General features: G+C 40.9%; 2 protein-coding genes across 2 annotated transcripts in view; one reads left to right on the forward strand and one right to left on the reverse strand.

The window, feature by feature from the left end:
• The window catches only part of LOC140464800 (uncharacterized), a 31,279-nt gene extending 17,684 nt beyond the window's left edge, over positions 1 to 13,595 (reverse strand). Inside the window, exons 1-2 of the mRNA XM_072560287.1 lie at positions 13,361 to 13,595; positions 4,182 to 4,364 (exon numbers count right to left, since the gene is read on the reverse strand). Of these exons, the coding sequence (XP_072416388.1) occupies positions 4,182 to 4,364; positions 13,361 to 13,595 (418 nt within the window). The remainder of the gene's footprint in view (positions 1 to 4,181; positions 4,365 to 13,360) is intronic.
• Positions 13,225 to 21,237, forward strand: part of LOC140464550 (uncharacterized protein C16orf52 homolog B) — a 98,120-nt gene continuing 90,107 nt past the window's right edge. Inside the window, exon 1 of the mRNA XM_072559763.1 lies at positions 13,225 to 13,699. Coding sequence (XP_072415864.1) covers positions 13,594 to 13,699 — 106 coding nt within the window. The 5' untranslated portion in view covers positions 13,225 to 13,593. The remainder of the gene's footprint in view (positions 13,700 to 21,237) is intronic.

A 21,237-nucleotide genomic window follows, 5' to 3' on the forward strand; every position in this document is an offset into this window, starting at 1 on the left:
TTAAATTTAAATATTAATGAGTGTAAATGAGACATAGTATAAGAGAAAGCCTGCTATAAATATGAAAACAGATAGTAAGCATTTCTAAAGATATTTAGAAGTTAAAAGACTTAAAGTGAGCATTGGTCCTGTAGAAAGGGAGACTGGGGAATTAAAGATGATCAATAAAGGGACAGCAGATGAATTGAACAGGTATTTTGCATCAGTATGCATTATGAGGATACAAGACACATCCCAGAATTATTTATTAATCAGGAAATAGGAGAGGGCAACTCAAAAAAATTACAATCACCAGGAAAGTGGTACTAGAATCCTTACAGTATAAAAGCAGGCCATCCAGCCCATCGAGTCCACAGCCACCCTCCAAACAAGCAGCCTACCCAGACCCACCCCTCTACCCTATCCCTGTAACCCTGCATTTCCCATGGCTAATCCACCTAGCCTGCACATCCCTGGACACTATGGGCAATTTAGCATGGCCAATCCAACTAACCTGCACATATCTGGACTATGGAAGGAAACTGGAGGAAACCCACAAATGCACAGGGAGTATGTGCAATTTCCACACAAGCAGTCACTAAAGGTTGGAATTAAACCCAGGTCCCTGGTGCTGTGAGGCAGCAGCACTAACCATTGAGCCACCTTGCCAAGATAACAGCTGGTTCAGCCACTCCCTTGTGCTGTAATCTTTAACCTCCGTGACAGAGGACAGGAACAACTGGGAGACCATGCTGTCTGTGGACTTCATGTCATACAGTCTGCATAAAAGGATTTGCTGATCCTCAGGATGCCAGACTGAGATGTTGTTACCAAGACATTTTCTTCCTTCAGGCTGCAACACAGACTTCTCCTTGTGCACCTTCTGGAAGAAGAAATGCGAGCACATCTCATCCTGCTCCACAGTGCAGACCCTTGACTGGAAGATTATCCTGGAGGCCTCTGAGGCAAAGAGTGAAGCTTGCTGGCTCTTCACCTCCTGGAGAACCTCTGTGACATCAACCCCGATCATCTGCAGCAGGAGTTAGTTCTGCATGTTTTTCTGGAGTTTGGACAGTTTTCCCTGTCTCTCTCTTGCCTTCTGAACGCCTTTGAGGATAAATAATCTCTTGATATTCCCCTTGACTGTTTCCCAGAAGTCAGCTGAAGATTCAAACTGAACAAATTGTGGGAGCTGTCAAGTCCCTGGGTCATTCTGAAACCTCATGCTAGAATCATAAACTAAATCAAAAACAAAAACAGAAGTTGCTGGAAAAGCTCAGCAGGTCTGGCAGCATCTGTGAAGAAAAATCACAGTTAACATTTCCTCAGAAGGGTGATCGGACCCAAAATATTAACTCTGATTTCTCTTCACAGATGCTGCCAGGCCTGCTGAACTTTTCCAGTAACTTCTGCTTTTGTTTCTAATTTACTGCGTCTGCAGTTCTTTCAGTTTTTATCATAAACAAAGTGCCTGGCGAGATAGTTGATGCATTGGTTTTGGTTTTCAAAAATTGCCCTGATTTAGAAATGGGTTCCACTGGGATAGAAAGCAGGGAACTAAAGGTCAGTTATTTTAACATCTGTTATAGTAAAGCTATTATTCAAAACATTATAGCAGGAGAAATTCAATGAAATCAGGTTTCATTGAAAGGGAAATTATGTATAACAAATTTATCAGAGTTCTTTGAAGAAGTAACTTGTGTTGTGCATGAATTGGAACCAGTGGATATCCTGTACTGATTTTCAGAAAGCATTTGATAATGTGCTGCATCAAAGGTTATTGAGGAAAATAAATGTTAATGGTGTAGGGGATAACAAATTGGCTTGGATAGAAGTTTGGCTAGCTAATAGGAAACAGACAGTAGGCATAAATAGTTTGTTTTCTTGTTGGCAAGACAAAATAGTGATCTTCCACAGGGATCAGTGCTAAGCCTCAGGTTTTTATAATTTCTGTAATGACAGATGAAGGGATCAAAAGTACAGTTGCTAACTTGGCTGATAACACAAAGTCAAGTTGAAATGTAAGTTGTGAAGAGAATGTAAGGAGGTTAAAAATATAAATGTGTTAAGTGAGTGGGCAAAGATGTGGCAATGGAGTATAATGTGGGAAAATGTGAAGTTTTCCTTTTCGGCTTAAAGAATAATAAAAAAGCACAATTTCTAATTGGCAAAAGATTATAAAACTTTGAGATGCAGAGGGATCTGGGTACCCTCATGCATGAATCACAAACAGTTAGTATCAGATACAGCAAGTAATTAGGAAAGCTAATAGAATGATATGATTTATTACGATGGAAATTTAATACAAGCATAGTGAAGCAATGCTTCAATTACACAGGACTTTGGTGAAAGCATATTTGGAATATTGTGTACAGTTTTGGTTGGCTTATTTAAAAAAGGTTGAAAATGTTTTGGGAAAAAGCTCAGGAATGGAGGCGTTTTCTTATGAGGAAAGGTTAGACAGGTTAGGCTTGTATGTGCTGGGGTCTAGAAGAGTAAGAGGTGACCTGATTGAACTATATAAGATCCTGAGGGATCTTGACCAGGTGGATGTGGAAAGGACGTTTTCTTTGTGAAGGTCACTGTTTAAAAATAAGGAGTCATTCATTTCAGAAAACGAAAAGGAGAATATTTTTCTTACAGAAGGTTAAGAGTCTTTTGAACTCTGCTTCTGCTGCCTTTTGAGAAAGAAGTCCTTGAGATTTTAAAGGCAGAGGTAAATAACTTATTGATGAACAAGAGAGTGAAACATTATTGGGAGTAGGTGGGAATGTAGAGGATTACACCTGCTTTTAATTCATATGTTCATTCGTAAAATCCTCTACCAATTGTTTATTGTAAACGTGTTTTTCACACCTATTTTTTGATTCGTTATTTGTCTCATTGCTACCTCTTTTGCTTTGCATCACCATCCCTTTAACTACTTATTTCCTGTCATCCAAATTATCACAAATCTTCCTTTGTTTAAACTCTGCTAAATTGCTAACTTCTTGTTATTGATTAAAATATTAATTCAGTTTTTCTCTCGACAGATGCTGTTGGATCTTTGTGTTTTCTTTTTTCAGTTTTATTTATCATAGATACAGCATAAAGAATTTACAGCAAAAATACTGACCCATGAGAGCTTCTCCCATCCCTCTTCATAGTTGGAGATCAGGATCTGAACCCTAACAACACATCTTTCTATTATAAAGACAGAAAGTTCTGAAAATACTCTGCAGGACTGATGGAATCTAAGCAGAAAGAGAGGCAATGTTTCAGGTCAATGACCCTTTAGCAGAACAAGAAAAAGCATGTTCTTCTATTCCTTTCTCCCTGGTGTCTATTTAGTTTCCCCTCAAATGCATCATTGCTATTCATCTCAGACTATTGTCTATGGCAGCGCGTTCCACCTTCACACCACTCTCTGGGTAAAGAGTTTTTTTAGATTAGATTACTTACAGTGTGGAAACAGGCCCTTCGGCCCAACAAGTCCACACCGCCCCGCCGAAGCGCAACCCACCCATACCCCTACATCTACCCCTTACCTAACACTACGGGCAATTCAGTATGGCCAATTCACCTGACCTGCACATCTTTGGAATGTGGGGGGAAACCGGAGCACCCGGAGGAAACCCACGCAGACACGGGGAGAATGTGCAAACTCCACACAGAGAGTCGCCTGAGGCAGGAATTGAACCCGGGTCTCTGGTGCTGTGAGGCAGCAGTGCTAACCACTGTGCCACCGTGCCGCCCTGTTGTATTCCTTAAGATTTCAATAGTGACTATCTTGTGTTTTTCACTTCTATTTTTGGACTCATCTTGCTCCCACCACAGGTGGAAAGATGGATCTATTTATAATTTATTTTTTATTAATTCACGGGATGTGGCAAGGCTGGCATGGATTCCTCATCTCTTTTTGAGTAGGTGGAATGCTGGGTCACTTCAGAGGGTAATTAACATGGGTCAGAATGGCAGATTTGTTTCGCTAAATGCCATTATTGAACACAATGAACTTTTACATTAATCTGCTAGTTTCAGACTCCATTTCTGATACTATCTTCAATTCCAGATTTGTTTAATTAACTGAACTAAATTTCCACAGGTGCTTTACTGGGGTCATTCCATTCAACACCCACCCTGCTCATATGGCCAATTGGTTTTGAAAGGATAGTCATGTTTTATCAGATTTCTTACAACAGATTGTTTTGTTTTTAAATTACCTTGCTTTAGGTTTGCTGCTCTGTGGCTGTCTCCAGAACTGTTCCCAATAATATGAACGATCTGCAGAAAGGATCCATGTTCGATCAAGACCAAACCCAGGCCATTGACATCCTTTTTGATTAATGTATTTAGGCTGGGACCTAAGTTATGTTCTGGAATGTCTTTCATATCTCCATCTGGTTCTGTAACACAGAATTGCCTTGTTTAATTCATGAGGGTGTAACTGTTACTATGTGTATCAGCTATGCACTGAGAAGTAGTGAGGAAACCGCAAAAAATACAGTCACAAGAATAAACTCGGAGTATCAGGAACACTGGAACAGATTAGGGTTCTAATCATAGAAAAAGGTGGCTGAGGAGCGATCTGATAAAGTCTTTAAAATTATAACATAAGTGTAGAGAAGATGTTTCCAATGACAGGGAAACAAAAAATTGGGGGCATTAGTATAAAACAGTCACTAAAAAATCCACTGAGGAATTCAGGAGAAATTTCTCTTATCCAGGGAGTGTGAGTTGAAGCTGTAAACACTAAAATACTTCAGGGAAGGTGATCATTACCTGTACATTTTATCCAAGATGCTGTTATACTCCTTAATATGAGGGTTGCCCCATTTGGTCCATGGTCAGGTAAAGGAAGGTGTGATTTTGAATGAGGCAAGTAAAGGGAACCAAGAAGATAGAAATGGAGGAGCCTCTGCCATTGCAATTATCCAACAGGTTTGAGGTTCTTGCAGTCTGTATGGATGAAATCGGGGTCATAGAATGGATGAGGAACAAACCATGGCACCAAGGTTCATGAAGCCATTCAAACTGGGGAGTTATAAGGAATATGTGGTAGTAGATGGCTGTCAAATCGGGGAGAGAAAGGCGTTGTTCTCTGCAGCCAACAGCAAGAGTCTAGAAAGCTGTTTGCTATCTGCCTGGTTCCAAGGTTCATGACTCATTCTTTCTGCTAGAACCATAGAGTCAAAAGACAGAAAGAGGTTTTTCAGCCCAACTTATCCATGCTAACCAGGTTTCCTAAACTGAACCAGTGTGATGTGCCTGTGTTTGGCCCACATCCCTTTAAATATTTCCTATCCATGTACCTGTCTGAATGACTTTTAAATGTTGTTATTGTACCTGCCTCTACCCCTTCATCTGGTTGCTCTTTCCATTTATGCACCATCCCCTGTGTGAAAAAGTTGCCCCTGAGGTCCCTTTAGATCTTTCCCATCTCACCTTAAACCTATGCCCCCGAGTTTTGGATTCCCCTACTCTGGGTAAAAGTAATTTGCTGTGGGACGAGAAAGATCCAATTGTCATGATCCAAGTAGGTAGTGATCACATAGAAAGGATTAAGAAAGTGATTCTGCTTAGAGAGTATAAGCAGCTAGGAACTAAATTAAAAAGCAGAAATTTTGTATTTTATCTGAGACAAAAGCAATTTGGAAATCAGTAAATAAAATTAGAGGGTTAACTCTATGGATCAAAGATTCGAGTGGGAAAAATGGGTTTCAATTCTTGGGGCATTGCCACAGAGGGCTGTGGAGACCAGGTCATTGAGTGTGTGTAAGACTGAGATAGATAGGTTCTACAGTATCAAGGGTTTTTTAAATAGATTAGATTAGATTCCCTACAGTATGGAAACAGGCCCTTCAGCCCAACAGGTCTGAACAGTAAACCATCCAGACCCTATATTTATTCCTGACTACTGCACCTAACACTATGGGCAATCTAGCATGGCCAATCCACCTGACTTGCATGTCTTTGGATTGTGGGAGGAAACCAGAGAACCTGGAGGAAACCCACGCAGACATGGGGAGAATGGGCAAACTCCACACAGACAGTCACCCGAGGTAGGAATCGAACCCAGGGCCCTAGCACAGTGAGGCAGTAGTGCTAACCACTGAACCACTGTGTCACCCAGTTACGGGGAGAAAGCGGGAGAATGGTGTTGAGAAACATACCAACCGCGATTGAATGGTAGAGCAGACTCAATGGGTTGAATGGCCTAATTTCTGCTCCTATGCCTCATGGTCTAAATGGGAGCTGTACCATTGAGATGGCCTTCACCTTGAACCATGCTGTGACCAATGGTCTTATGAGTCATATAACTGGTGTGATAGAGAGGGCCTTAAACCAAATAGTGGGACCAGGGGAAAAAGGGGGTTCAAATGTGATAAACTAAGACAAAACAAGTAACAATAAGGCAAGATCTGAGTGCGGCAGGAATGGACAGAGCACACAAATTTAAGAATGTCTTTGCAAACAATTTATGAAATCAATGTATTAGAAACAAGATCTTAGGTTGGAAGATTAAGTTGTCGAATCAATACAGATGGGGCAAATAGCAATAGGCAACACACATTGGTAGGAGTTAGGCCACCATGCAATCATTGTAATGTAGGCCATAATATAAATCAGCAAAACTAGAGTACATGTAGTATACACAGTAGTCTAATGCAGTAGTCACAGGGGACTTCACTCTACATTTGGACTGGAAAATTAGCACTAATGTTGTGGAGGACAAACTCCTGGAAGGTAAGGTTTTCTAGAACAGTATGTTTATGAACTAGAAAATGGGATATTGTGGATTTAGTATGATGCTATAAGAAATGGCTAACTCATTTTTTTGTAAAGAAATTAATGGGATTGAAAATGGATAAATTCCCTGGTCCTAGTAACCTCAAAGTTATGTCAAGGTAGTAAATGCATGGGTTGTCATTTTCCAAAAATATTAGAAACTCTGGAATGATTCATGCAGGATAGAATGTTGGAAATGTAATCCCCCTACTTAAGAAAGGAGGGTGAGAGAAAATTGGAAATTAGACCTGTCAGCTTGACACCAGTAGTAGGGAAAATACTAGAATCAATTACAAAGAATGTGATAACTGTGCAATTAGAAAATAATGTTAGAATTGAGCAGACACAGCATCAGTTTATGAAAGGGAAATCATGTCTGACAAACTGATGAGAGTTTTTTTTGATAATGTAACTAGCAGATTAGATAATGGGGAACCAGTGGATGTGATGTATTTTGGATTTTCAGAAAACTTTTAATAAGGTTCCATAAACACATGGAACTGGAGGTTATATATTGGCATAGACTGAGAATTGATTAATGGAAAGAACACAGAGCAATTCATACTCTGATTGGCAGGTGACTAATTGGGTACTATTAATGCCTGAGCCTCAAATATTCACAATCTATTTTCATGATTTGGATGTAGGCACCAAATGTAATATTTGTAAGCTTGATGTTAATACAAGACTTGATGGAAATGTGACTTGTGAGTAGGATGAGAAAAATAGGTTAAGTCTTTGGGTAATATCATGGCGGATAGAATATAACCGATAAAAACATGAGGTTATCCACTTGTTATGAAAAACAGAAATCCAGGACATTTCTTCTCAATGGTGAAAGATCAGGAAGTGTTGATGTTGACAAGGTCCTGTGTTTCTTTGTTCATAAGTTTTTGAAAGATAAAATTCAGTTGCAGCAAGCACCTAAGCAGAAAATGGAGTATTCACTTTTTATCATGAGAATTTGAGTACAAAGTAAAGATAGTCAATTTTAAAGAACCTTGGTAAGCCTGCACTGGAGTATTGTGTGTTGTTTTAGTTTCCTTACTCAAGGAAAAATATACTTGTAATTTAGGGACTGCAATGAAGATTCACCAGACAGATCTCTGGGATAGTGGGATAACCTATGAGGGGAGATTGAAGAGATTGGGTGTACATTCTCTACAGTTTAGAAGACCAAGGGATGAACTTAATAAAGCATTCATTTTTTTAAAGGGCTCATCTGGGTAGATGCAGGAAGAATGTTTTGTCTGGCTTGTATCAGCATAAAAGGACATTAGGACTGAGATAAGGATGAAGCTTTTAACTTGGAAGGTATGAATCTTTGGAATTTACCCAGAGGCCTGTCGAATCTCAGTCACTGAGTACATTCAAGATAGAAGCCAATAGATTTCTAGATATTAAAGTTATTAAAGAACAATGCAGGAAAGGTGTATTAAGGTAGAAGATCAGCCATGATCGAGTTGAACAGCAGCGCAGGCTCGAGGTGTTGAATGTCCAATCTCCTTCTGTTTCCCATGTTATCTACAACATGGAACTTGATACCACAGGACTGGTTGCAGTAAATAACACAGATGCATTTAACATTTGTATGGATAAGTAAAAGGGAGGAAGGAATTGAAGGATAAGTTGATGGGTTCAGATGAATAAAGGTGAAAGGAGCAGCTAATGTATGGCACACAAACATCAACAGAGACCCAATGGCTTATTTCTATGGCGCAGACTCATTTTGATTCGATGTAAGGCCAAGGTATTTTCAGATATTTAGTTTTGTACCAATCATGGGCTCAGCAACAGCAACAACTTACATATAAAATATATAGTTTACAGTGTGACCAATAGCTTGGTCAATGATGCAGATTTTACCTATTTTCTTTCTATTCACCCTGTTCAATGATGTTATTACACACCTCTATAGCAGGTGGGACTTGAATCAAGGCCTCCCGGTCCACACTACCACTGCACCACAAGAGCACTTGAAGAGCCTCTTAAATAAAAGGAAGTAAGGTCATGAAGCAGAGAAGTTTTGAGCAGGAATCCCAGAACTTGGACTGAAGGTGCAGTTGCCTGGGTGGGACACACAAAATCAGGATGTACAGGAGGCCAGAACTGGGAAAGCACAAAGACCTCAGAGGATTGAGTGGCTGGAGGAGAATATAGATCCGTCTGAGGGACTGAAGGGAAGAGAGGGATTTTAACAGAAAGAAAAGCATTTTCAAAGTAATGCATTATGAGATTGGGAACCAAAGTAGGTCAAAGAGCAGAGGCAGTTGACAGGTGAACAGGACTTGGTGGCAGATCTTTGACAGGTGAATAGGACTTGGTGGGAGACCTTTGGGCAACCTCAGGTTTACAGAATGAGGGCGGCTGGGTTGGAGAGTATCAATCAGAGTAATGGATGTAGAGGCAACAAGGTCTAAAGTGAAAGTGTTAGCGGGAGATGTACTGAAGCAATGTGGGCAATGTGAAATGGATGTGGTCTTAGTGGCCGAGCAGATATCGAGAAACTCATTAAATAAGAAGACAAAGCTTAGGACGCTCCTTAAAACCTACCTCTATGTCCAAGCTTTTGGTAATCTGATAAACTACCTGATTCTGTGACTAAGTTTTTCAATTTATTTGATTAAGCTCCTGTGCAGCGCCTTGTGACGTTTAAGTACGTCGAAGGCGCTGTGTACATGTAAGTTTTTGTTCGTCATAAATTGTCGTGTGTACGATGTGTTGAAAGCCAAAACTCTGCACAAAACACAGCCAAACAATCTAAACCTCCCCCTCCCTGTGAAATGTTGCTGTTTCCCCATCAGGCCCACCTCGTATAGGGCGGACGTTCCAATCTTCAGGCGTCATGACTGCGGCGGGCCCTGGCTGGGAGACGGTGGCAATATACACCAAACACGTGGAAAGTGGTTAGGCACTTTCTGTGCAACATGACAAGAACGTCACTTAACCATTCAAAAACAAACCCCAGATCTCCCATAGCAACAGAGAACTGTTCTGGGAACCTTTCAAATTCGGAAATGTTATGACTCTGGAATGTTGTAAATCCGATGCTTCCAGAGTGTTTGGGTAAATAGGCAGATGCGGGAGCAGGTAGTGTGCAATTGGAAAGCTACTTCGACAAGTGACTTTTAGTTTCAATATTCCCCCACCTCCATTACAAATGATCACTTGCGGTCTGGGTGGGCCCGGTTTAACTGCTGACCTCAAGTTACACACTGATTGAATTCATTCATTTCAATGGGATAAATATGTTTCAAAACCTTTTTTGTTTGAATGAGAAGATGGGAAACAAATGGAACAATTGGCCTCGAATGCAGGCGGTCCGTGTGTTAAAAATGGAAATGTAATGAGTGAGGGGGAGCTCCATATGTTAATCCAGGGGGGAGTTAGGGCTCAAGCCCTTGTTTAGGTGCTAACCTGGTCTCCGTTTGTTCCATTCATTTACAACAATCAAAAAAGTGAGTAAATCACCCTCCAGAGGGAGCTTGAAGAATCATTCGTTCAACCTGACTCTGAAATTCTCTGGGCTGAGTGTAACACTCAAAACAGTGAGGGTTCTGGGCACGTTTTTGCAAGTCGATATGGAATGTAAGGGGATCGTGATATAAAAAAAGTGATCGGTTATCTGCCATTGACAGGCGCCTGAAATGGGCTAAGACAGGAAAAAGGCTGTCAGTTTGAACCAAGTAACTTTGAGATGAGACGGAAGTCGGATGGAGGAAAGCAGTGGAGATATCTTGGTGAGAAAACTTTGGTATGTTGGGTGGGCGGCAGACAATCTGTAGGATCGCCTTTCAGATAGTATCAACAGGGTAGAATTCATCTTCTGCTCTCTATTTAGGAACAACGCTGCCTCTATGATATGTAACCAGCTCATTTAAGTGGGCGCACGCATAAGCTGCACGTTGAGAAAACTCGACACACATCACAAACGAAAATTCAAGTAGTAGGGGCACTCGGGATTCAGTAATACTTTTTGGAGGATTAATCTTGGTTTCCATGCTGTGGACATTTTACTGGGATTTGGTGAATATGAAAGTTTATCGCCTCTAAAACATTGTTTTACAGGACAGGTTCATAATTGTGCGACTGCTTCGTTTACGTCCTTGTTAAAAGCTGCTCCTTAAATGCAGTAAACTGCTTCACCACACCTGTACAGTCTGCAGCAACAATTCTCCAGCATTAGCACACGAGGGGGCTGTTTCCCATTTAGATCTTCACCTCAGTTCGGATGCCTAAACTTCAGATTGCAGTTTAATGTCTGCTCTGTAATTAATTCCTGAACCCTTTACCAAAATTCCGTATTTTATTCATCTTGAACTTTATTTATATTTTCTCTTATTTTAAGTATCTTACTGTAAAACGTTTTCCGTATTTTTTGTCTTTTAAAACTTACAATCAACTACAGCGAATATATTTATATAGCGCTTTTAATGTAGTAAACCATCCCAAGATACTTCACATGAACAATGGAAAGCAAATTTAACACAAACCAGAATAGGGAGTATTAGGACAGGTGATCAAAAGCTTGATAAAGAGTTATGTTTTAAGGAGCACTCTAAGAGAAATGTTAAAGTTAATTAAATTAACAATTTAGAGCGTGAGGTCCAGGCTGCTGAACGCACAGCTTTTCACAGTTGGCCAATTAAAATTGGGGATATGGAAGAAGCCAAAGTTGGCAGACTGCAATGATCAGAGGAGGGTAGAGAATATGACAAAGAGAGTCGTAGAGGTATACAGCACAGAAACAGACCCTTTGGTCCAACTCATCTATACTGACCAGATATCCTAACCTAATTTAGCTCCATTTGCCAGCACTTGGCCCATGTCCCTCTAAATCCTTCCTATTCATATACCCATCTTTTAAATGTTGCAATTGTACTAAATTTTGGGCAGCACAGTGATTAGCACTTCTGCCTTACAGTGCCAGAGACCAGGGTTCAATTCCCACCTCAGGCAACTGTCTGTGTGGAGTTTGCACATTCTCCCCGTGTCTGCGTGGGTTTCCTCTGGGTGCTCCAGTTTCCTTCCTCCCACAGTCCAAAAATGTGCCGGTTAGGTGAATTGGCCATGTTAAATTGCCCGTTGTGTTAGATGTAAGGGAAATGGGTCTGGGTGAGTTGGTCTTCAGAAGGTCAGTGAAGGGCCTGTTTCCACACTGTATGTTACCTAAACTCAGGCAATGCTTTGTGGCTTGGGGCGGGCAGCTGCTGGCTGCCGCTGTCTGGATGTGGAATGAAGGCAGCTGCTCTCCCATTGCCGCCGGCTGGCACCCACCATTATTTCAGGATGTCTCTTCTTGACTGCTGACATCTTTGCCTTTGCCAGCCTGGTCACTCCTAACTGGATCAACACTGGGGAGTCCACAAGTGGGTATCTTCACCCACCCACCCCCATATCCCTACAACAAACCATTCCCCTGGACGTCATCGCCCACTCGTCCAACATCCCAAATCTCCCCACCCCCCCAAAACATATTCTTCCTATCAAATCATTTCCCATCAATGCCTCACCATCTCCCAAAACATCTTGCAACATCCCACTTCTTCTGGCAACTTATTCCATATATGCACCATCTAACATATATGTTTGGTCTCTTTTAAATCTCACTCTAAACTTATGTCCCCTAGTTTTGGACTCCCCGCCCCAGGGGAAAGACCTTGTCTATTTACCTTATCCATGACTTTATAAACCAAAGGTCATCCTTCAGCCTCCAACACTCCAGGGAAAACAGCCCCAGCCGATTCAGCCTCTTCCTGTAGCCCAAATCCTCCAACCTTGGCAACATCCTTGTGAATGTTTTCTAACCCATTCAAGTTTCAGAACATCCTTCCAAGAAGAGGGAGACCAGAATTACACACAATATTCTAAAAGTGTAACCAATGTCCTGGGCCTACCCTCCTCCTAAGTTAAAACTCACACAACACCAGGTTATAGTCCAACAGGTTTATTTGGAAGTACTGGCTTTTGGAGCACCGCTCCTGAGTATACTCCGCCACCACGTGATGAAGGAGCAGCGCTCCGAAAGCTAATGCTTCCAATTAAACCTGTTGGATTATAACCGGGTTATAATTTTGTGCACCCCAGTCCAACACCGGCACCTCCAAATCATACCCTCCGCATTCCCTCAGTGCCGACCCGCCGACAGTGCGGCACTCCCTCGGTGGTGCACTGAGACAAGGTCAGCCTTTATTGTTTTGACAGTCGGAACCGGAATGTGAAATACACACCTTTCTAAATCTGAGCGTTTCTACTGAACAGGACAATGAGGCTGTTGGATTATCCTGGACTTTAATCTTAACCCCAGCCCCCTCATTATAAAGTGGGGGGGGGGGAGGTGAGGACGCTTGCGAGATTTCGCTTCAGTCGGGATCGCCGTTGCCTGGAGATGTGCGCGGCCCCGCCTACGCGCGCGTTCCTGGAGGCTGGCTGGCTGGCGCGTGCCGGGGGGGGGGCGCGCACGCTGGCGTTGCGGTCGCCGCTGATTGAGTCGGTGCCCTCGTCTTTCGAGGCGCTGCCCGGGGGGGCCGAGGGGCTTTCGATCGGATCCGGTCTCGAGCGTTACCCCTCCCCTTCCCCCCTTCCCTCCACCCCCTTCTCCCCGGTCACTCACCGCCCAATGGAGACGGGAAACTGAGGCCGATAGAGGCGGGAATCTGCGGGAGCCCCGCGCTCGGATTGCGGACCGGGGTCCGAGCCCGGGGTCTGGGCTCCGCGGGCCGGGCTGGGCCCGGCTGGGCTCGGGCGATGATGGTTCGCGGCTCGGGGCGGGCGGCTGCTGGCCGCCGCTGTCTGGATGCGGAGTGAGGGCGGCCGCTCTCCCATTGCCGCCGGCTGGCACCCGCCATGGATAAACTGACCATTATTTCAGGATGTCTCTTCTTGGCCGCCGACATCTTCGCCATCGCCAGCCTGGCCAATCCTGACTGGATCAACACCGGGGAGTCCGCAGGTGGGTACCCCCATTCCCTCCCCCCATATCCCAACAACAAACCAATCCCCTGTACCTCATCCCCCACTCTCATCCAACATCCCAAACCGCCCCCCCCAAAAGATTCTTCCTATCAAATCGTTTCCCATCAACGCCCTCACCATCTCCCAAAACATTTCACAACATCCCGAATCTTTAACCATATCACTGATAACTTTGATGTTTTTCTATCTGTGTCTGTCCTCTTGCCCTAGGACTGTGCCCAAACAGTACCTTCAGTGGCTTGTGTGCCCGCAACGATAAGATCAATGTACCCCCTTCTCTTTGGTGCATCAACATCCCATTCCTTCTCCAGCAGTCTCCCACTCATTTTGTCCTCACCTCTGCCTCTTGTTGTTCTACCCTTTGCCTATTCTTTTCTTTCCCTTTCTTGCTCTGCTCTGGATTTCTCTCACCCAATTTTTCTAAGTGAATGAGACAATGCACCGATCTCTGTTATTCTGTGAAAGATAGAACACCCTGGGACTTAATTTTTTAACTTGTAAGCTAATCAAAGAGAAACCATTAGTTCCAGTGTATGATGTAAGTTGTAACATTTGTTTCTTCTTGCTTCAATGTACATCAGGTTAATTTTAGAAGCTCCTATTGCAGGCAATTCTATCACAAGTGTTGTCTTGGAGAAGGAAGCAGGAAACCTTGTGTTGCACATGTTGGAAAGGAAGCTTTTTCAACTCTATGTTAGGATAAATTGGAGCCATTTGGTTTGAAATGTTGCAGTGGCTGATCTAACTTCAAATTGTACACATTTGTTTTGGGTTTTGAGAGGTGTGAAGTCGGTTTAAGAATCTCATGCATTGAATATTTCTAATGTGTGATTCTTTGTTTACATTTTTAAAACAGTCTTGTCACATTTCCACGTTGTTAATCAAGCTGAAGTGTTCCTTGGTATAAAAGAAGTTTTAAAATGAGGACTTGGTAGTATGTAGGGTAGAATGCAATAACCAAATTGATGTGAACAGTCCCATCTTATTAAAAACCAAATATTTTTGTTTACAGAACTTTTAAAATGCTGCCAAATAGAAGAATTTGAAAGGAAAGCAGGAACAGTTTATTAATAATACATATGGTATGCTTATTAGATTCAAAGATTGCAATACTGCTACATTTATTAAAAGTAAATTTTACTATTTTACAAATAGTATGATGGTAACAGATATTTAAAACATCATGTGTCTGTCACTACAAACACTTTGTTAATTTAGAAATACTAGTTTTACTTCCAGACTCCTGGAGGTTTTGGCATTTGAAAAAAAAACTGTCGTAATTTTTTTTGAAGAAATGAAGTTTAGTATAAATTAGTGCAGATACCAGCTCATCTGTGACCTATTGTGGCTTTTGGGACAGGTAATGTCAAGATCATTCAGCAGTGCAGTTGCACTGCACCTGGTTTTATTTAATTAAAATACAACTAAATCTTGGAACATATTTGTTTTACATTAATTTTTTGTCGCAATACTTGTCTCAGTGTTGGCACTCCTGCGTCAGAATCCTGCTGTGAGTCTTAAGAACATAATCAAGGCTAAAAATCACACGACACCAGGTTATGGTCCAACAGGTTTATTTGAAGTACGAGCTTTTGGAGCACTGCTCCTTTGTCAGGTAGCTAGTGGAGTAGGATCAAAGGACACAATTTATAGCAAAAGATCATAATGTCATGACTGATGCAATATAATGAATAAACCTAAACTGCTGTTTAAAATATTGTAATACACTGATGCAATGATCTTTTCTATAAATTCTGTGTCCTATGATCCTAATCCACTAGCTACCTGATGAAGGAGCAGCGCTTCGAAAACTTGCACTTCCAAATAAACCTGAGGCTATAACTTGGTGTCATGTGATTTTTAACTTTTGTCCACCTCAGTCCAATGCCAGCACCTCCACATCATAATCAAAACTGACAGTCCTGGGGGAAAACTGCAGTCAGACATGACATTTTTGGATGAGATATCAGATTATGGCTCTATCTGCATCAGAAGTACATTACTGATCTGAGTACACTATTTGAAGAAAGGCAGCCAATGTCTGCTGTCCTGGTCAATATTTATGACAAAACCCAGTTGAGATGTTTAGCCCATTGCTGTTTGTGGCTCTTGCTGCACATTTAGTACGTTGTCCCATTTATCTGAAGCTGAACAGCAACTTCACCTCTCAAACAATTGCCTGAAAACTGGTTTGGGAAAACCTGGCGGTGTAAAAGACATCAGATAAATATTTGCATTCTCATTCTGTATTTGCACTGAGAGTTCCCTCCACCAAGTGTTTTCTATTGGTATTCTTTGTGTTGTTTCTTCTGCATCTTCAGAATGATTGAGTGGCTTTGAGTTGGTGGACTAATTTTCATGTAAGCTGCTTATGTGTACTGAGTATTTTGCCGATTACATGTTTCAGCAGTCCAGTTTAAATGGCTGTTAACCTATCCGAACAACTGTGTGGTGCAATCAGTAACCATAGCAATCTCCCAAATTGTAATGTTAGTAGACAGCCCAGTGTAGCTAATGGATTTCCTTTTAGTTTATACTTGGAGATTTATAATATGTAGGTAAATCGTCCTTTTCTCGTGCAATCCAAAAGCGTTTTATTTCATTCTGCAAAGTTGACAGTTCAGAAATTTAGGTAAATGATTCTTTTGAAATGAAATGTTAATTTTTAAATTGATTCTAATCGTGCCTTATTTCAATGGTGTTCTTTACATTAGCCACATCTGGCTAATTGGGAACCCAAGTGTGGCTAACAAAATTTATGATATTTAATCAATAATCAATGAGAAACCGACACTATTGTTGGTCATGTAGTCTAGATACTCATTTACACAGCATATGCATACGCCCTGTATTCTTTCTGTGGGTTTGTTGATGAAACAATAAGGTGCAAAACAGTATGCAAGTATTTTTTTCAGAGTCAGAAGTAAGTTAATTTAAACCTGTACAAGATTTTAATGCACTGAATGGTCTTCTGGGCTCCCATTCTGCGCTGTTTTTTGACCACAGAAGTGCACCTCTGATTTCTTTGCTGTGTTTTGGTTCTTTCTGTCTCTTGCTGCACCCTATTTTCTGTAAAATGGTGGATATGGATAGTGTAGGGGAAGACATTGTAAACTAAAGTTGGTGTGAAAAAGCTGTTAAGGAGAATAAATTCGACTTGTGTTCTTTGAATTTTTAAAGGCTGAGTGGTGGTCTGATTAGATTAGATTCCCTACAATATGGAAACAGGTCCTTTGGCCCAACAAGTCCACACTGAACTCTGAAGAGTAACCCACCTAGACCCATTTATCCACGTTTACCCCTGACTAATGCACCTAACACAGTTCACCTAACCTGCACATCTTTGGGTTGTGGGAGGAAGCCGGAGCACTCAGAGGAAACCCACGCAGGCACAGGGAGAACGTGCAAACTCCACGACAGTCGCCTGAGGCTGGAATTGAACCCGGGTCCCTGGTGCTGTGCAGCAGCAGTGCTAACCGCTGAGCCACTGTGCAGTCCCTTATGATCAGGGTACATAAAATGTTTTGATAGAATCAGTCAAGCTTTTTCCACCCACTAGGCCATCCAACAATAGGGGCACAATCTTAAAATTGAAGCTAGGCGATTCAGAAGTGAAATCAGGGAGCATTTTATTACATAAAGTTATGTGGAAATCTGGAACTCTATCCCCCAAAAAGCTGTGGATGTTGAGCTAATTCGATAAGCCCTTCCTGAAGAAAGGCTTATGCCCGAAACGTCGATTCTCCTGCTCCTTGGATGCTGCCTGACCTGCTGCGCTTTTCCAGCAACACATTTTTCAGCTCTGATCTCCAGCATCTGCAGTTCTCACTTTCTCCTAATTCGGTAAGCCATGTTTTGGTTGTATAGTGGAACAGGTTTGAGGGGATAAGCAGCATTTCCCATTTCAATGCATAAAAATGTTGTTCGAGAGAAGTAAGCCTCTAAGTTGTAATTTAAGAAGTGTACAAAATATTTTGAATGATGGCCCGAAAAGCTTCTATCCTTACTGTTTGATTCTATCAAATTATGTTTTATGTCACCTGAAATACTTTAGATTCACTTCATGCTTTTTCAAACCATAAGGAGTCATTTTATGGGAAGAGAAATTATATTTTAATTCTTTGCATTTATGCAGGGTTTCACATTGAAATCTTTCAAATTGCTAAATAGTTCATTTTTTACAAAGTGCAGTATTGTATTAGTAGCCCTATTTGACTTCTGATTGCATATGTTATTCTAGACAAATAATTTCAACTATTCCACAACTAGCTAGAATTTAATACATCTAGATGTTCAAATGGCTAGAAATCACTAGATTAAAAGTCTTTTTTTTAACTTTGTGTTAGCTGCGATTATGTGTAAACATTTATTATTGTGATTGCATGAATTTTCATCAGTAGCACAAAGCAAAACAATCTAGCTCAGCTACCAGGTGTACCACTTGACCTTTTTGAATGTAGCAAGTCTAACTGTACCAATATTTTACAAAACCTGAGCTAATCAGCAGTTGTAATTTCCAAAAGTACCAGTAGGTCTTTTAATTGTGCAGTTTTATTGAGCTGACTTCCATAATCTTATCTGAGAGATTTAGCAGCTACATTTTTTTTTGCACATATTCTAAAGGCTTGATTTTTGTATTTGACCTATATCAATAATCTGTGAAAGCCTTTACTTTCAATTAAGTCTTCAATTCTTTGGGTTTGTACCATTTCCTTTAACTTATTTTGCATATCATATTACCACCCAATAGTGTGTTCCTCTTTCTTTTCGATTTTAATTTTAGATCTGGTCTTTTAAATCTTTTTGTGCAGAACCTGTTTTCAGATTGTTCCATATGAGATTCTTTTGTCAGGATAATTACAGGCATGAACCTATGTCCAGTGACACAACTATCCTTGTATTTTGTGCACATATTAGATGAATGAAAGAATGTGATTTTTAGTGTCAACTCCAGCATCAGTGCTACAGAAACAACATATTTATAATCTACTGCAGCCTAATTAGCCTCAAACAACCTGACGTGCTATTTTACTGGTACCTATGTCCTGAATGGGATCTCCAGCTGCTGAACTCGGAGAAGCCCTTGTTTCTTGGTTTCTTCAACTAGCAGATCATTTTCTACTTGTGTTGAAGTCAGAGCGAAGGGTTGACACAATCCATGTTTGACAGTGTGTGATGGGATTGCTTTTCCATGTGTGCAGTTTCCTGCATACTTTGCATTAATTTTAAAAGTAAGAAAAACATTTTGTTTTATGTTGCAGTGAGAGTGTAGCCCAACTTACTGGCTAGATAGTCAAACTGGAATGCATGCAGAAAAGAGGTGAAGTTGTATTTCATTTTGCTGTGTCTCTGTTGTGATGTTCTGGAAAAATTTGGTTTGTATTCGTTACTTTTGAGCTGATAGTGGAGACTGAAGGTTAAGCGATTTGGGTGTGGTTGCCCTAAGTTTGATACTCTTTTTGGTTTGTGGTTAAACCGATATCATTTGCGAAAGGAAATTGAAATTGTATTCATGAACACGAGACAGATTAAAGATTATCTTAAAGAGTTGATACTACATTTTAACATGAAAAGAATATACAGGAACCTCCTGTAGAATCCTGTTTGTTGATCTGATTGCAAGGTTAAATTTCTCCTTTGTGTCCTCTGTTCTCGACAACAATCTAAAACTACCTTAAGGGATTTCACCAATTTTACTTCTTGATATTTCAATGAACTCAGAAAGGAAAAGCATCAATTTAAAATTTGAATTCTCGTTTGACCAAAAGATTTGAAACCAGTACTCGCGCTGGGTTTTTCCAGCTAATTGGAATGCTTTCTCAAAAGAGCTGACACAGGCACGATTGGCTGAATAACCTGCGCTAGTGTTTTATAATTATGAGGAACAAAATTAAACAGCCGAAATCTCACTGCAGATTGTAAAACTAATGTCGCTCACATGAGATTGCTTGCCTCCAGAGCAGGAGCAATATGCCCCTTCGTCCTGCAGACAGATTTAAACTGGCTCCACTACACTGTTGAAAATGATTGCAATTGGTCATATATTTACTGTCTTTGCTGCTGATCTGAGTGCACCCATGATGTAAGATTTCTGTAGTAATATTCCAATATGGATGAAAACAACCAGATGTGAATTGCTCAGTGCAGCTGCTTTATTAGCAAGATATTTCAATCCAGGGTCCTGTTGGAAATCATGTGGAGCTCTAATTTTATTGATTCTTTTGCCAAAATGCAGTCAGGCAATTGCTCATTCATTTGTGTTTGCACCAAATGTTATTAATTTGACTTTGAAATGTCTAAAACAATAATTCAATAACCAACTGTTCTGCCGTCTGTGCTGAAATAGAATATGAGGAATTGCTAGACTTAATTTCAATTGCCATTGTTTTTTAAGAATGATTCTATTAACTGATTTCATAGGAGGCCACAAATGCACTTTTGTGCATTCTCAATGTCTTAATATTGCTAGGTATCAATCTCGTCACTGGTACCATAAATCATGTATTTAGGTTATCTGTTTGGATTCTCATTAGTGGTCAGTTCCATTTGTTCTTCTATTGTAGTACATCAAAGCTGCAATTTATATTTCTTGAACGGTTTTCAATTCTTTACAGGATCTGTGTTTCACATGGTTAGAGTTCAGTGTACTTGTCTTCCAGATTCTTGGGCAATTTCATGCTGCCCTTTTCAACAATTTTCCAACATTTCAATAATAAGCATTTTAAAATGACTTTGGGCAATTGCAATCTCAGTGTAAAAGAGATGGTAGCATCATGCAACTGAGAGGACAACTGCTCTAATGTTCTTGTATATTAGCTTAGATTAGATTCCCTACAGTGTGGAAACAGGCCCTTCGGCCTAACCAGTCCACACTGACCCTCTGAAGAGTAACCCACCCAGACCCATTTCCCTCTGACTAATGCACCTAACATAATGGGCAATTTGGCATGGCCAATTCACCTGACCTACACATTTTTGGATTGTGGAAGGAAACCGGAGCACCTGGAGGAAACCCATGCAGGCATGGGGAGAATGTGCAAACTCCACACAGACAACTGCCCGAGGCTGGAATTGAACCTGGGACCCTTATGCTGTGTATAAAATAATGCACTAACATGATGGACTAATATGTGAAATTAATGTTGTGGTTTGTTAATTGAAAATTATTTTACAGTTGGAAGTGATGCCCCAGTCCCTGGAAGTCAGGAATTACCCTTCACGAGATTGTTTGCATCCTTGGAGCAATTGCCTGTTTGTCCCAGAGGCAGATTAAACTGGCTCTATTATACTTCTGAAAATCATTGCAATTGTTTGTTTATTTATTCCATCTTTTCTGCCAGAGTAAAATCGCTCATCACCAGGTTATAGTGTATTTGTTAGTGCATTGAGCAATTTACTCTAAGCAAGAAAAAATGTTGTACATATACAAGAGGGCATTCAGAATCTGGAAAAGAAAAATTTTTATGAACATGTATGTTTAACCTTAAATTTTGGACTATATCCTTACTAATTATT

This window comes from Chiloscyllium punctatum, chromosome 40, assembly GCF_047496795.1.
Source record: "Chiloscyllium punctatum isolate Juve2018m chromosome 40, sChiPun1.3, whole genome shotgun sequence".
NCBI lineage: Eukaryota > Metazoa > Chordata > Chondrichthyes > Orectolobiformes > Hemiscylliidae > Chiloscyllium > Chiloscyllium punctatum.